At 35.9% G+C, this 14,070-nt stretch overlaps 1 protein-coding gene across 1 annotated transcript in view; it reads left to right on the forward strand.

Annotated features, from left to right (window-relative positions):
* The window catches only part of RYR3 (ryanodine receptor 3), a gene marked incomplete at both ends in the record, with an annotated part of 240,011 nt that overhangs the window by 140,090 nt on the left and 85,851 nt on the right, over window positions 1-14,070 (forward strand). Inside the window, 5 exons of the mRNA XM_082000511.1 lie at window positions 3,957-4,086; window positions 5,106-5,209; window positions 8,315-8,450; window positions 12,123-12,303; window positions 12,763-12,868. Coding sequence (XP_081856637.1) covers window positions 3,957-4,086; window positions 5,106-5,209; window positions 8,315-8,450; window positions 12,123-12,303; window positions 12,763-12,868 — 657 coding nt within the window. The remainder of the gene's footprint in view (window positions 1-3,956; window positions 4,087-5,105; window positions 5,210-8,314; window positions 8,451-12,122; window positions 12,304-12,762; window positions 12,869-14,070) is intronic.

A 14,070-nucleotide genomic window follows, 5' to 3' on the forward strand; every position in this document is an offset into this window, starting at 1 on the left:
TTGTCTTGCATTTTTGTTTTTTCACATTTCTTTGTGATATGGTTGAATATATATATGTGTTAGTTTAAAGGCAGAGTGGCATAAATTTTGAGAAGCCTAGCTGGACAGTTAGGCTACTGAAGAAAGTCAGAAGTGAAGCGGTCTTATCTTCTTTCTTCTCTTTGCTTATGCTTGATGTTTTTATTCTATTGCCTCCCACCCAAAAAGTGGGGTCTCTTCTAAGCCCAGTACTGCTTATCTCATTTTCTTTTGCCTGGCCACTCCTTCTTATGTGTTTGGAATGATTTTCAGCACATTTTACTACCTTGTTCTTATCTTGTCTCTGTCTGGCAGCTTTTCATTACCTGAATGCCTTCTGTGTACAGCTATGCCCCTCTTTCTTTGCCTCTTTGGTCATGTAGCTCATATACTTCTGTAAATTACCTATACATTGTGTGTGGCAATTCCACCACAGTGTTACAAAGGATTCACATCCTGGTTTTAGTTATTCTGTTTTAATATGCTCACATTTGAATTCAAGTCAAGCCACAGTTAATTATAAGACGATTAATACTTTGCTAATTTATAGGTGTCACAACCTTCTGTTTTTGCCACAACGTGTATATATAGTCAAAGGTGGGGGGAAAAAAAAACCCAAACCAACAATAACCACCCCACAGGGCCTTCAAATTGTATTAAAAATGCTTTCATAGGAAATTTTAGTAACACAGATCTGCAAAAATCTTTACAGAAATTACTGTGATATCCTTCAAGGTGAATGCAGACCTAGAAGATCACTTGGTAACATGGTGTTGCAGCATTTATGCATCTGGCCACACAAAATGTCCTATTTTATGTCTCAAAATGTCCTATTTTATGTCTCAAAATGTCCTATTTTATGTCTCTGTGTTTATGAAATGCATGCAGAGAGTTAGGTATCTCAGAAGGAATCCAAAACCTCACCTACTGAACTGGAACAGGCATAGGAGTAGAAATCTTATGAAGAAGTATAGACAAGAAGTAGGGTGTGTTTGGAATTTGATCTATTCCAGACTCTGGTGCCCCATTTTCGCCTTCAGTGTGGAAACTTCCAGATACTCATGATTCAGAACCCGTAATTTTCTTACGGAGTCACAGGGCTACAGTCACGTTATGAAATAACAGCAAGGCTTATTAACAAAGAGTTTTGCACACCGTTAGCATTAGCATAAATTGGCACAGATTTTTAGATATTGCAGGGGAGAGATTTCACAAAACAAACCATTGGGCAGGAAACTGTACAGGCAGAGGAGTGTTGCTTCTGAATTCCCAGCCTGAAGTTTCCTTCATAGGAACTGCAATCTTTCAAGGAGAGGAAGTACTGCTTTTAAAATGATTGTCTGTTGACCTCGTGCTGGTGTGCTTAACTTCTAATCTGGTAGAGAAGTCTCACTTGAAAGGTTTTTGACCCTAAGTAGAACCACTAGGCTGTAATCTGGAAAAGGTGTATGTTCATGCATACTGTGGATCTCTCACTCTGCCACATAAGGTGGTATTCTGAATAATAAAGAGTAGGGCCAGAAACAGTGAGTCAACTGTGGTTTTATATATTCATTTGAAATTCTTTGTGGGTTTGTCCAGTGAGTCACTTACATACAGGTGGCATCAAGCACTAGAACACTGCTTTTCCTGCTCTCATGCAAGTTCCTCACGGCGAGATTGTTAGTATGTTCCCTTTTGTTTTCTCTTTCCAGCTTCAGCGTTACAGCTTCATGAGATGGAATGAGCAACCATGCAGTGTAGTCTCTGGTTTAGGGACTGGACATTTTCCTAGGTTGTGGCAGCAGATGGTTTAAGATAGGTCTCTAGTTTCTTGGATTAAGTGATTTTTATCATGAGGCTGTATTGAGACATAAAGTGAGACTGTTAACAGCTCACACTTCTCTGAAGTGAAGGAATGGTGAGAAGGTAAAAACTTGTCAGTTCAAACTGAAGAGGATTTATGCCAGGCTTCTTTCCAGCTGTGCCATTAATAAATGAGTCAGAAATAGATGAGGAGATCTGTGGAATATGGTGTGGCTGAAGGTATCTCAGTACTTTACAAGTGTTTTGCTAGTACTGGCTAACAAAACCCTGGAAAAGTACTTCATTGGTGAAATGTATATCCCAGAAAATACTTGGGCAAGCTTTCAGCATTTCCATCATAGTTTCCATCATAGCTAGGTTTAAGTGTGTATCTTAATGACTAAGATAGTTATTTTAAAGACTGTGTCTTTAGATCTTACAATTTCGGAGTCTTAATGTCATGTTGGTTTCTGGTGTTGGTTGTTCACTCATTTTCAGAGAATCCTGAGTAACACCTTTTTGGGCAGTCAGAATTGAATTGTTTTACTTCAAAATTGTTTCTTACTGATTGAAAGTTTTAGAATTCCATATTCATATGTATTCCTGTTAATAATGAGGAATTTCTAAAATGACAAATTTTAACAGTATTGCTGTTTAGTGTAATTTTCTAAACAAAGTTATGTCACACATTGTGTTAAAATACGTGTAAATTTGGGAGATGGAAGCTTTCTTGAATGTTTTCATGAATGAATGAATGTTTTTTATTCATTTTCATCTGTACGACATTTAAGAACAGAAATCATATATGATGCTGCTTGTACATAATAGCCCCTTCATAACCGAAATAGACAAATGAGCCATATATATTAGCAAAAAAACTGTCCCGAAGTAGAATTGCAGTTAGCCCAGTCTCTGGAAGTTAGAAAGTGCAGCTGATACCTTGAAAATATAATACATATCATACAGCTTTTAATTACATAATCACTTTTTTTGCAAGATTGTTGTCTCCTTAGGTAAAATGGTTGCATTTCTCAGAATGAATTAAAGTTGTTTTGTAAAGAAAGCAACATTTATTAGACTTTATTATAATAAAGTGTAAGCAGTATTATTTATAGTTGAAAGGTATGAAGTGAAGGAGGCAGGATGTCATAGGAAAAAACCATGATATTGTGATCAAAATGCTCGGATATCACCTTGAATATTATAGAATATATATAGAACATATAGAATATATTCCTGCTTGTGCCTAAATGGTGCTAGTTAGATTATTTAAAAAAGAATTCTTCTTGATGGTAATGAATTTTCTCATTAATTTTGTGAGTACCCATAGGAAATAGATCTGCAACTGGAACTGATGCTTTCAAAAAAGTGCTGTATAATGGTAAATGTAATAAATCAGATGGAAAAGTCTTTAAACAGGCATCAAAATCTATCCCATGATTTTTCATCTTGTTCTTTCAGCTCCTTCAGTAAAATGTGAGAATGACATAACTTGTTCATCTCAGAAGATGTTATGACTAATTGCAACTTGTGAAAAATTCTTTCATGAGTGCTACAGATAATATTATTTTATTTTTAGAGGAGAAATCTGTGCACATAATGTGCAGCAAGTAAAGGGTTGGGGGGGTTCATTTGGTTTTGGTTTTAAAAGCATTGGATAGTTAATGCAATTTAATGTTTTGTTTTATCAGGCCTATGCATTGAACAATATAGGAGTCTTGTAGAAATGTTTTATATGAAGACTGTATATTCTTACTGTAATATGGTAGGATAAACTAAAGTTCTTAAATATTCTTTATTCTGCTATGACCTAATACTGGGAGTTGAGCTTGTTATCGTAATGCTGCTAAGACAAGAGTTTTTGTAAAACTGCATTTACTAGTCTGCAAATTGCTTTAATGAGAGTTATTTCTCCGTTTTTTTCCCCAATATGTCACCTGTAGTCCTCTGCAAAATGTTCAACATTTTAAACCTAATCGCCTAATGAATACAAAAGTTAAAAGGAAATGTGTGTCCTTTCTTAAGTTAGAAGCAAAGCAACTATCGCCTTGGTAACTTCACTCTACTTTCCTTGTTAGGATTGCAGGAAGAAGAATTGGAACAGATTGGTAATTAACATATTTCACTGCTTTGTCAACTTTCTTCTTCAGCAGATCGTTTTTCCTAAGATGGTGGCAAGCTGTTGTCGATTCCTGTGCTACTTCTGTCGAATTAGTCGTCAAAACCAAAAGGCCATGTTTGAGCATCTTAGTTACTTATTGGAAAACAGCAGTGTTGGACTGGGTACGTCATGTAGCTGTCACAGCTAAAAACAAGACCAGGAGGAACTGTGATATCACAAGACTAGTATCTAATTTGTATAGCAAGCTGAAGCGTGTGATGAAGCCTCTCTCAAATATAAACCACTTTGTGGTTTCACCTCTAACTTTTTTTATTTATTTATTTTACTTTCATCCTTATGTGCCTGTGAATTGTATTAGAAACATAACAGTCTAAATCTGTGTTTTTAAATACCTTGAAAAGTTCAGGATTAAATCCATACAGTTTGACATTTTTTCCATTCAAAATAGTTGTGATTGGAAAGCTAACATTAAATTAACCCTTTATGGTGTTTGCCTGTTTCATCTGGTTTCATTTCCCATCCCTCTAAAGTTTAGGCCACTGATGTGAATTTCCTATTTTTCCTTTGGAACACTGAATGCATTTTTTTTTTAATGTGTGTGCATTAGATTTTGTAATGCAAGGAAAGTTGTCTTGTCTAGATAGCTGGCTATATTAATAAGCTATAGCAATGCAAGATACTGAGTGATTTCACAGTGCTTTAGCTGTTCATGGTGACCGTTTCAATGCCTGCATTTGCCCATATTAAACACAGGCATAAGACTAAAAGAAGGAAAACAGGTAACTGACGCTTGAAAATGTCTCTTTTAGCTCAATATAGGCATATTTTAAAATCTTGAATTAATAGGGTTGTGCAGAATTATGTAGTTAACATTGCTCTGCTAAAGATAGTATAATACTCCTCTGATTTGCTATGTTGTTAATACTGATTTCTTCATCTGTATTTAAAACCAATGTGGTTGAGTGTATTTATAGATATGGATCTCAAGTCAGAAAAAAATTTTGGCATTTATTTTAACATTATTCAAAACAGTTAACTGTGTTCTTGAGTGAAGAACAGCCATACAATGTACTATGAATATAGTTATGTTCTAGATTCCAGTGTGATTGCTGCCCTCTGCTGCATGATTGTGATTACTGCGAACTGTATTTAATTACTGTATATTAACTTTTTTCTGCAGCATTTCCTTCAATGAGAGGTTCGACACCACTAGATGTTGCAGCAGCTTCTGTGATGGACAACAATGAGCTTGCACTAGCATTGGAGGAGCCAGATCTTGATAAGGTAAGTGATCACTGACCTATTACCTGTTTATTAAATAGTGTACTTGTACTAGAAGGGAAAAGGACAGGTATGATTATAGTAATTTTGGGGTATGATCTCCTCAGAAATACCATTCAAGGTATGTGCTGTCTCAAGGTAAGATTGACTGACCAGTATTTTCCCTGATTTCGCTTTATGGTTAGTGGGAATCACAGCAAAAGAGATTTATTTCTATCTTCTGCATCCTTTTGCTATTGTTATCAGGTAGAAAGCATGACGAGAAAAAGACATGAAACAGGAGAAAGGCGTATCAAAAAACATGATTTGAGGAGGAGCAAATTAGAATTAAGAGGAGAATGTGAAGAAAGGAAGCAAGTCTCTTGGCTTAAGTCATAGAGACTGATGGGAATGGAGGGAAGAGCTAAGACAAAGGGCAGGTATTTGAAGAAGGGAAGTTGGAACAGGATTTTAAGGTTAGTTGCATTAGTAAACTGAATCCAGGACTCGGGTCATTAGCAATGGTTAGGATTAAAGGGAAATGTGAGGACAGGCAGGATGAACTAGAAACGGTGGGTAAAAGGATATAAAAAATGGCATGAAAGTTCTTTGTCTATCCAGGAAGGAAAACAGATTAAGAGATGAAAGACGGATGCACCGTTGGAAGAGGAGGATAGCGGGGAAAGGAAGTGATATGTGCTAGCACAGTGCTGGCAAACAGAAAACAGAAGTCAGGGTTTAATATAAATGGATGTCGTGGTTTAACCAATGGAGGAGAACTTAAGCACTTAAATGATAGCTTGGCACAGGGAAAGCCTTTGTGCAGTATGGGAGAATCCTGTGATGAGAGTAGAACCAGTTGTGGGGGTGTTTGTGATCAACACATGCTTGGGAGAGAAAAAGTTGGGAAATGGAAATAAATGGACGTATGATGGGGATAGGTAGGAGAAGACAGAGACAAGAATATGAAGGGAAGGGTGTGAGAGAGCATGGAACTATACTAATTAGATAAAGGTAGCGTTGAGAGCAATTATCAATTCTGTATCACCTGCCAAGTTGCTGAGAGTACACTCTGTCCTGTCATTAATAAAGATATTAAACAGTATTGGCCCCAGTATTGACCCTTGGGGTACACCACTAGTGACTGGTAGTAAACGCTACCAGTGATGGTCTCATATTTTCATGGAAAGTCCTGTAAGTTAAGTCACTTAAACTGAATCTCACTGTTGACCATTAGCTGCATGTTCCTTATTTACTGATTGCTTACCTTGGAATACTTGGCACTGTACAAGTGCTGAATGTTCAAATAGTAACAGGTATCAACTGCAACATACACAGTATTTTATGCTGAAAAATCAGGCTGTATGTGTCTTGGACTGGGCTTCCCATATTCATCAATCATTTTAGCTGTAAGAATGGTAATGTATTGGCTGTATTACATGAACTTTGGTGAGTCGATAATTTTATCTAGTGCAGTATGTGGATGTTATTCAGTAAATAAATATATTGAATAACAAGAAAAAACAAATAGTGTATAGCCAGCAGTTCGATGAATGTGGCATACATACACTACTCACAGAATGATACAGCGTTTCTGCGTGACAAATGTTTGTACCATAAAGCCTGTGTTCAAAGCAAATAAATTGCAAGTAGGCAACTTAACTTTTGAACTTTTGCCATTGCAAATTTGATCTCTTTTTACTGCAAATGTGTGAATGTGTGGAAGGTAGAGGATTGCACAAGAAACGTATGCCACGGCCTGATGACATACTGTAGTAAACTGAATAGATTAAAATTATGGGTTTTGGTGGTAGCATTATAAAATCTGAAAAGAGATAGAGAAGAGATTTATTCTACTGGTTTTCTCACATTCTGTACAACCTGCATCTCTAGACTCCCAGAAGTGTGTATTCACTCATATCTTCCAAATGGATACTAGAAAACTACCAAGTCCTATTAGGAATTGCATACTTTTCCCACCGAGTGCACTGCGTAACTTCCTTACTGCATACTGTAATAAGCAAATTTTTCACATCAGCCCATTTTTCCTCTGTTGCAGCCTTCTGGAGGCGACTTGTGTACTGTATTAGCAGAAGTATAATTCTTCTTCCTGAATTCATAACTAGTTTCTGTCTTAGGGCATTAGATGATGACTAAATGTGATCTCATTGATGGTGGAATTGCTATAGGGTGTTTAAGTAGAATAACATATCTCCCTTTTCCAAATAGAAAAACCTATCTCCCTTTTGCCACACATTTTTGGCTGCCTTCCATTGTAAGAAATTATAATTTGTATCTCTTTCTACAGGTTCATGAAAGGTTCTTGAGGTTCATTACCTATTTCAGAATACATTTAAGTACTATAATCATGTTCATATGTTATCCTTTCTGTATTTTAAATAAAAACAAAACCACGTTTGTTCAGTCACCTGCAAATTTCCTTTTAAATGAATGGGAAATCATTCTGTACATGTTTCAGAAATTCAGTTTACTATAATTAATGAAATTTGTCATAACTTCTCAAAGATTTTTCTTAAAGATACTTCTTTTGATAAGAAATGCTGTGTTAGCAATTTATGTATTACCAAAAGTTTTAACCTTTCTGGTTTCAGACTCTTAAAACTGTTCACTGATATTTATCAGTCACCTGAAAAATGTAATTGTTTGCATATCTATAAAAATCAGAATTACAGTAAATAAACTTTTGATGCAATATTTATTTTGCTATTATAGCAAATTAACCATACATGGTTATTGTTGTGATTTTTGAAGTTGTTAAATACTATTTTAACTATTGCTTATGTACTGTAAAAAAAAAAATCTGAAGTCCACAATATTTTATTCTACTTTTCACATTACACGTTAATTTGTTGTTGTATTGTTGTGTCATCATATAATTAGGTAACTTCATAAATAAATAATGGTTGACTTTTGTCATCATCCTCAAAAGAATGAACAAGAAACGAAGACTGATGCAATAATGAACTATGTTGGTATTTTCTCAGGTGAAACACCTAGTATATAAAAACCTTATTATTAAAAAAAAATTGCTCTGTTCATTTTGTTTCATACTTATTTTTAGAAATTTATTTCTAAACACATGAATAAATGATTGCTTCTGTATTGTAGGTTGTTACCTACCTGGCAGGTTGTGGCCTGCAGAGTTGTCCAGTATTGCTTGCTAAAGGATATCCAGACATTGGATGGAATCCAATAGAGGGTGAACGTTACCTGTCATTCTTAAGATTTGCAGTTTTTGTTAATAGTAAGTATAATTTCTTGGCATCCAAATTCCATCAGAAGGTTTCCTTTAAATTTGCTTTTCTAACCATAAAAATGTGTTAATGGATGAAGAGAGGTTAATGCATACTGTTCCATTACAAACACAAGATTATTGGTATATGCTGTTTATTTTAGTTTTTTAAATCTTCATAGTTGCATTTTTTCCTTACTCTTTGTGCAACTTGCATAATTTGAGTAACCTGTTAAGGTAGCAAATGATGTTAGGAATTCTTTCAGTAAGTAAATGGTGGTATTTACTTATACCACATATGCTGGTTATAAACAGAACCAGTCAGCACTGATTTTAGACCTTTCTTGGCCACTAAACCACTGGGAGATTTGGAAATTTGTAATAAGCCATTTTGCAATATGGAAAGTGTTTAAAAAGGGCAGCTAGGGACAGCCAGAAGGGAAATAATTTTAAACGGTCTCATTTTTAGATTTTGACTTTTCTATTCACATACTATTTGTCTGAAATTATCAAGTAATACCTGCAACAGTAGGTTGTAGTAGTCATTGAATTAATAAAGTGGAGTAGTTATTGAGTTAATAAAGTATGTGGGTTTTATTGTTGATTTTATAAATAAGTGTTAACAGTACTCTGTATAATTAGGTGAAGATAACTTTGATATTACTTGTGATAGTTCATTTAGTATGAAGAGTAAACTGTGCTGGATGGACTGCTAGTCAGTAGAATTAAGTTTTCCCTTCAATTGTTCCAGCTGCCTTTTATCTGAAAAACAGTTAGGTTTTGGTTTTGAACCTTCTCATTATGACAGTTTTGGAGACAGCACTTTGGAAAATCAGATTACTAATTTCGCTGTGTTCTCTGCTTGAGAAGACAATTAGAAATTTAAATTAGTAAAATATTTGGGTTGTTTAGATAAAAGCAACAAGCACACACTTATAAACACATGAATGAATTTTGTTTCTGGCCAATGAATCCTTGGAATAAGCAAAACTTCTTTCTTCAAGCAAAATTCTTTATTAACTTGGCCTGTGAGTTAAATTAGAGGAGGCTGCGAGATTTTAAAGCTACTTTCAGCAGTTTGGTATCCCATCAGAAGGGATATGGAAAAGAAATATATATACAGAGAAGGTCGGAATAAGATTCTAGTGCCAAATGCAGTGTACAAGAAATTGAAAATGTAGACTAATTAATTCTTGATAAAGTTTTATTGGCTTCATGTAGAGCAACATTAAAGATTAATTTGATGTCTGTGCTTAAGTTTCTTTCCTGCATGTTCTAAATGTAAACTACCTGCAAGGGTCTTTTGCTGAAATGTGGTTCCTTTTACTCTAAATTGCACTCCTTGCAAAGCTATCACTGGTGTGTCAAAAACTACCAAATTAAGATAAATTTTTAACATCTAGATCTAAACTGTATTGGAAATGAGCCACAAAATTGTGCTTTTCCCCTGCAGTATGAAAATAAGGTAAATGAAAAGAAAAAAAAAAAAAAGACTGAATCTGTGCAAAGTCAGTCATTAGGTATAGAATCACAGAGTCATTTAGGTTGGAAAAGAGCCCTAAGATCATCGAGCCTGACCATAAACCTAACACTGCCAAGTCCACCACTAAACCATGTCCCTAAGCACCACATCTACACCTCTTTTAAATACTTCCAGGGATGGTGACTCCACCACTTCCCTTGGCAGCCTGTTCCGATGCTTGACCACCCTTTCAGTGAAGAAATTTTTCCTAGTATCCAATCTAAACCTCCCCTGGTGCAACTTGAGGCCATTTCTTCTCATCCTATGTTCCATATCAAGATCATACTGGTGTTTTAAGTGGGGAAAAATACAATACTGACATGTTTAAAGTGCTTAGCTGCTCCTTCTAGACCCAGTCAGTCCCAGTTATCCCACTTACCATTGCCTTCTGTTGACTGTGGCTTCCTGGTAGCACCACTGCTGCTCTCAGCTAAACCACAGTTTATAACCCTACTTTTTTTGGTGGCTGCTAAAGCTGCAACATTCAGTTTAATATAAGCTTGCTACTTGCGTTTCTGTACTGGTTTAGTGTTGTAGCTTGCATGTAATATATAGATACTGATGATGCAACCTACTGACATCATAATTTTGTGACTGTGAACTATTTATTTTTCTGTAATTTGTTTTATTCGTATATGTCTTACTAATTTCATATGTTCCTACAGATTATCAGTATTCTTATAAGGTAGCCACTGTGAATTTCTAAACTGTTGCATTTAACCATAAGCTGAGCTTTTGACACAATTAGTATTCCTATCATGCTTCCATGTGCCACTAATTGCAGTCCACAAAGCAGTTACTTACTAGAAGTTAGTTACATACAAAGAGTTCATTTATATAAATTTATACAATAGTTAAATCCACTCTTTTCCCTTTTCAAATATACATACATTTTTTCACACAATGCTGTTATAAATGGGGTTGTTTTGGGCAAGCCATGACCTTTAAAACTGATTTTAATGTGCTTTTTATATATAGAAAAGATTAATTACTCAATTTCAGGCTTTAAATAGCAAGCAGAAGATTTAACGAATATTTAAACATGCATTAGAAAGAATCAGGAGATTTTACTCTAGGTGTATTTAACCTAAAATACAATTTGTTATTCTTCAGTCATATTGAGAAGATTAAACTCTGAGATGAGTTTTCCACCAATGAAGTTCTAAGGACATAATGTTAAGCTACATTCCTTGCTTCAGTTGTCCCATTAAAAATCAAATCACGCTCATGCCATGTACTAGGTCTGGCTGGGATGGAGTTAACTTTCTTCATAGCAACCCATACAGTGCTGTGCTTTTCATTTATGGCTACAACAGCATTGATAACATTCCGATGTTTTGACTGTTGCTGAGCAGTGCTTGTGCAGCATGAAGGCTTTCTCTTTTTTTTTCTTTTTTTTTTTTAACTACTCTGCCCCTTCTCCTCCTTCCCCAGCCCCAGTGAGTAGGTTCAGGGTGGGCAAGAGGTTGGGAGGGGACAGCTGATCCAGAATGACCACAGGTATATTCCATACCATGGCATTGTGCTCAGCAATAAAAGCTCAGGGAAAGGAAGAGGAAAAGGGGAACGTTCATGGTTATGGCACTTGTCTTCCCAAACAACCATTACGCATGTTGAGGCCCTGATTTCTAGAAACTGGCTGACAGCTGCCTGGGAAGCAGTGAATGAATTGTCTTTTTGCTTTGCTTGCATGCATAGCTTTTGCTTTTAGACGGTTGCTGTCTCGATCCATGAGGTGTCACACCTTCCTTCTGTTTCCTCCCTGTCCACAGGAGAGGGGAGAGAGTGAGAGGCTGGGGCGAGTTGGCTGGCGTCAAAACTTCCTTCCCACCCAATAGCAGACTTCTTGTCTCTTGGGAATATTAGCCTTTATACCAGAGAAGGTAGTCTTTGCCATAAAAAGCAAGTTAACCTTCTAAAGTGAACCTTTATAGATTGAGTGTAATAAAACTTTTGCAAGGCAAGTCTACATTGTCACTTTTAAACCTCAGTATATTTTTGATAAAGCACATCCAATGCTGCCAGCTTGATCCATTTTTGTTTTCAAAAATAAGGATGAGGATTTGTTTCCTATTTTGTAAAATTTACAGGAAAATGCAGTTGTCTTCTGACTTAAGAATATCTTTCAGGAGAAAGTATGTATAGTACCTTTTGGTCCTTAGGTGAAAGTGTTGAGGAAAATGCAAGTGTTGTTGTCAAGCTCCTTATTCGACGTCCGGAGTGCTTCGGACCAGACCTTAGGGGAGAAGGAGGAAATGGTTTGCTGGCAGCTATGCAGGAAGCTATTAGGATCTCAGAGAATCCTACTCGTGACCTCCCCTCCCAGGCATATAAAAGAGAAGGGTAAGTAAATACGAATGCTTGTTTGGCAAATGATGATTTAATAGCTGGTTTAATCATGCTCACAATACGTGGATAATAGGCCCTGTTGTGTAAGGCATTATACAAACAGAGCATTAGAGATTCGCGCCCACAGGCAGTTTTCATATGGAATTCATAAAGCACTAGCTAGATAAAAGAGGAGTAAGAGTTGCAGAACAGAAGCCTGAAGGACAAAAAAAAAGGAGAAGGCTGTTGTGGAATGAAGCTAAGGTAAAGTGAAAGAGGAAGATAGAAGGCTTATGTGAAGTCAGTTATTACTGTTCAATTGCGTGCTTACTCTAGGGATAAAATCCCTGTAATCCAGAGCCAGAGGAAATTGGTATATCTGATTAATAGTCTCTGGAACATGGATCTAGCTCCAGAAAGGAGCTATAAGCTTACATTTAGCAAAAATGCTCACTGGTATTGTTTACCTTTTAGTGAGGAGGAGGAGGAGGAGGAGGAGATTGTGCACATGGGCAATGCAATCATGTCGTTTTACTCAGCTCTTATAGATTTACTTGGACGCTGTGCACCAGAAATGCATGTAAGTTAATTTTGTCACTTGCCCGGAAAACGTAGATTTGTAAACAGAACTGTTATGTGTCTAATTAAACTGTTCTCTATTCCAAGGCTTCTTCCTTTCAGAAGGTGGACTTCACTGCATTTCTCACTGTATCTAGGCAGATTTGTTCCCTGCAAGCTGTTTATAAATAATAATAGTCTTTTGATTCCTTATGCTTTTTATTTACCTAAAATTATGAGGATTTTTATATGACTATGGAATCAAAGCAAAGATGAACTACTAGTGTTGCTCACTTATGTTACCAATGAAATTTCTGAAACTGGCCCTTTACTGTTCTCTAGAAAGCCATAAAAATCATTTTCCTAAGCTGCTTTTGTGTGCACGGATGAAATATGGTATCTACACCACATGAATACATGGAAAAATATGTAAAATAACTGTTTTGACTGTAATGCCAGCTGTAATAGCTACATGCAAGACTTGGTTAGAATGACTTTTGCTTGTCTGTTTAAAATTCTTCAGTAGCATAAATCCATCTGAAAATGCAGTATGTATCCCAACACAACTAGGAGCAAGAAATTTGGCTTGTAGCTTCCCTACTTACAATTACCAAAGCTCTTAACTTTTTTAGCTGTAAAGCTGTATGTAGCTGTCTGTTGCCAGAGATAGTAGTTTCATGTTACGAAAATTAGTGGAAGAGATTTTCAGAGACACAGTTTGTGAATACCTAATTTCTGCTAGAAGTTGAAAGGAATTGGTCACCTTGTTGTTAATGCCTTTTGAAATTTTTACTGCATAGAAAAGTTGAAATAGAAAACTAGAAATAGATACATCTATTTCTAAATGTAGAAATATGCCTAGATACACCAGACAAGTTTGCATATGTCCATCGTATAAAGAGGCAAGCTCAAAACCTGGCACTGTAGGTTCTGTAAGTAACGTGAGTCTTTCAGAAATTTTCAGTTTCATCACTTTATCTGATTGTTTTAGGAATCTTATCAATGTGGGGAGTGTTTGTGTTATTGGGAATTTATAATATTGTGAAATTATTGATATGATATCAAAATTGGACAGATTCAAAAGTAGAATAAGCTAAAAATCAGCAACTCCATTAGAGCATTGGGGTAAATGGTATTTCTGAGCATTTTTTTCCAGTGTTTGAAAAAAAACATATTAATATCAGTATTTTGAAGAAGTTTTTCTTATGTCCCTCAGTACTAAAT

Source organism: Phaethon aethereus (genome assembly GCF_964289735.1).
Source record: "Phaethon aethereus genome assembly, chromosome: 5".
Taxonomy (NCBI): Eukaryota; Metazoa; Chordata; class Aves; order Phaethontiformes; family Phaethontidae; genus Phaethon; species Phaethon aethereus.